Raw genomic sequence first — 2319 nt, forward strand, 5'->3', positions numbered from 1 at the left:
AACATGTGGTGGCCTACTTCTGAAAAAAGATTTTTCTTCAATGTCAGTGTCGGAAAAAGCCCTCCTCATCTTTGTAAATTATGGTGAAAACTTTGTTTCTTCCATCAATGTTTATCTTGGCAAATTCCTGTTTTGTGTTTTTTTACGTTCTTTAATAACTTAAGCCCACTATTCACACACACACTTCAAAATGAGACTGTTCATAGAAAGCAAAAATTTTAAGGAATACATTCCTTTTCAGACAGTTCATTAACTAATAGGAATATCTCCAGCTTCCTTTAAAAATTCCATTTAGATTACTTACCTGATTTCTCTTTCTCCCAAAATATATGACATTTTCCAGAAATTAGGTTTTCAATAATTGGAGATATCACTATTACTGACTTTATAACTGGTTAAAAAAACAACTAATGGTAATAACATTATAATTTTTAGTTTAATACTTCTAACTGTATCCTTCTCAATTCTCACTAAAATTAAAGACTTTTATCATAATACAACCCCTGCAACTTTTGGTAGCATTTCACTAATCTGCCTGTACATATTTTTTATCAGAGTTAAACACTGTTATCAAGAATCCCGTAGAAAATATCAATACAGTTATTTTATTTTTCCTCTCCTTTCAGGCATCCCAACCTAAACCCTTATTATTTTCCAAATTCAGTGATATTTCTTCTCTTATAAAGCTTTCAACCCACTTCTTAAAAAGAAGCTAATTTTATATTTAACTTCCCCATGTATTATTAGGTTTACAGCTGAAAATACTGTTAACAGTGAAGGTACCTAAATGATAAAACAATACATTCTAATATTCATAAGTAAGAACATAAGCAAGGAATATTTAATTAGCTTCAATGATTACCAGGTTGACTTTTATTTTTGATACAGATAGATTGCTTGCTCCCATTGGAAGTTAATATTAGTTATATAAGTGATAAATTTGCCCCATCTTTAAAATCCATGACATGGCCCTTAAAGTCAAATATTTTCCTCAATTCTCTTTAATAAAGACATTTAACAGTTCTCCAAACACTTAATTTCTCACCTTAGTTAAATAGAAACACCATGTATGACCACTTTACTCTTTACCCTTAAAAATTGTCTTGCAGACCTAACCAATTTAACTGCTAATCCAAATAAACCTTTGATCATTTCTTACACCTTACTCATTTTTTTTTAAATCTGTACTTACTGTAACATGTACAATAACATACCTTTCAACTACATGACAATTTCTCTCTTCAAAGTTTCTAAGTAGCCTATTTTTTGTACAGTACTTGGTTAATAATCCCCAAGACCAGTGGTAGACACATCTGAAATTATTCGGTGATCAAAAAGGGGTGCCAAGGTCCATGGGTACTAAATAAGCCTTGTAATGTGTGTTCTTTTAATCTATATCTAAAATGTTTTATGGTGTACCAAAAGTACTGGAAGTGCAACTCTGCTCCCTCACAACACCTACACCTCCCACTTCCTCAGACCTGCCATTCACATAAGATAAAATATTCAGAAAATATTCTTACCTTTAATTTTTTCAGATAACCTGTTTTTTTCACATCAACATAAAGGCCACTACGATCTTGATTCTCACCAGCAGCTGGTGTTGTACCATCCTTTTTGGATTCTTTCTGTTTCTGAGACATTCTGGCAATAACCATAAAGTAGTTGAATTTTTTTCAACTTCTTTGCAAGTCACCAAGATTATGTTATAGTCACATGCTTATAATTGGAAAACATATGATGTCTCTAATGTAAACTCATGTTGATAACACACTAAAAATGGAACATCTGAAAAACAAAACACAGAAAAAAAAACTTTATTGTCTAGTTGTCTGCTTTGCAATTATTTGAACAGACCTTAAAACACAAAATTCCATTTCTATAAGCCAATCAGCCTACCTTCTATAAAATTTATTTATACTGCACATGAAATATATCAGTTTTCTTCTTTAAATACTCTATAAAAAATGACTTCATTACCATTTCGTACCTAATATGCCAAGCATTCAGTACATTTGAACAATGGACACAATTTCAAAACACTCAGTTTACCTCTAAGGTACGACAAAGTTAAGGAATACTTGTACAATGTACAAAACCCAGTCCCTTTCAGCTCTGTTGCAACTGGTTTTTACTACTTTCTAATTTAGTTTTAATTATAATAATTTATCTACTTATCTATACAAGTAACCATCACTGAGAAGTTAAAATAATTTTAATACATACTAAAGAGATTAGATAACACATACACTTTCTACCAATAGAGGCTTATGAACAGTCTGGCCAATATCATTCATATAAATATATATATATATATAT

The 2319-nt window shown here is 30.7% G+C and overlaps 1 protein-coding gene across 2 annotated transcripts in view; it reads right to left on the reverse strand.

Annotated features, from left to right (window-relative positions):
• LOC106460503 (insulin receptor substrate 1-like) overlaps positions 1-2319 on the reverse strand; it is a 103332-nt gene that overhangs the window by 95405 nt on the left and 5608 nt on the right. Inside the window, exon 2 of one of the 2 annotated variants that reach the window (XM_022387253.1) lies at positions 1524-1644. In XM_022387253.1, the coding sequence (XP_022242961.1) occupies positions 1524-1643 (120 nt within the window). In that variant the 5' untranslated portion in view covers position 1644. Of the gene's footprint in view, positions 1-1523; positions 1789-2319 lie in introns of both variants that reach the window. The other variant, XM_013920212.2, reaches the window with a different exon arrangement.

The sequence above is a fragment of the Limulus polyphemus genome, unplaced genomic scaffold, assembly GCF_000517525.1.
Source record: "Limulus polyphemus unplaced genomic scaffold, Limulus_polyphemus-2.1.2 Scaffold782, whole genome shotgun sequence".
NCBI classification, from domain to species: domain Eukaryota; kingdom Metazoa; phylum Arthropoda; class Merostomata; order Xiphosura; family Limulidae; genus Limulus; species Limulus polyphemus.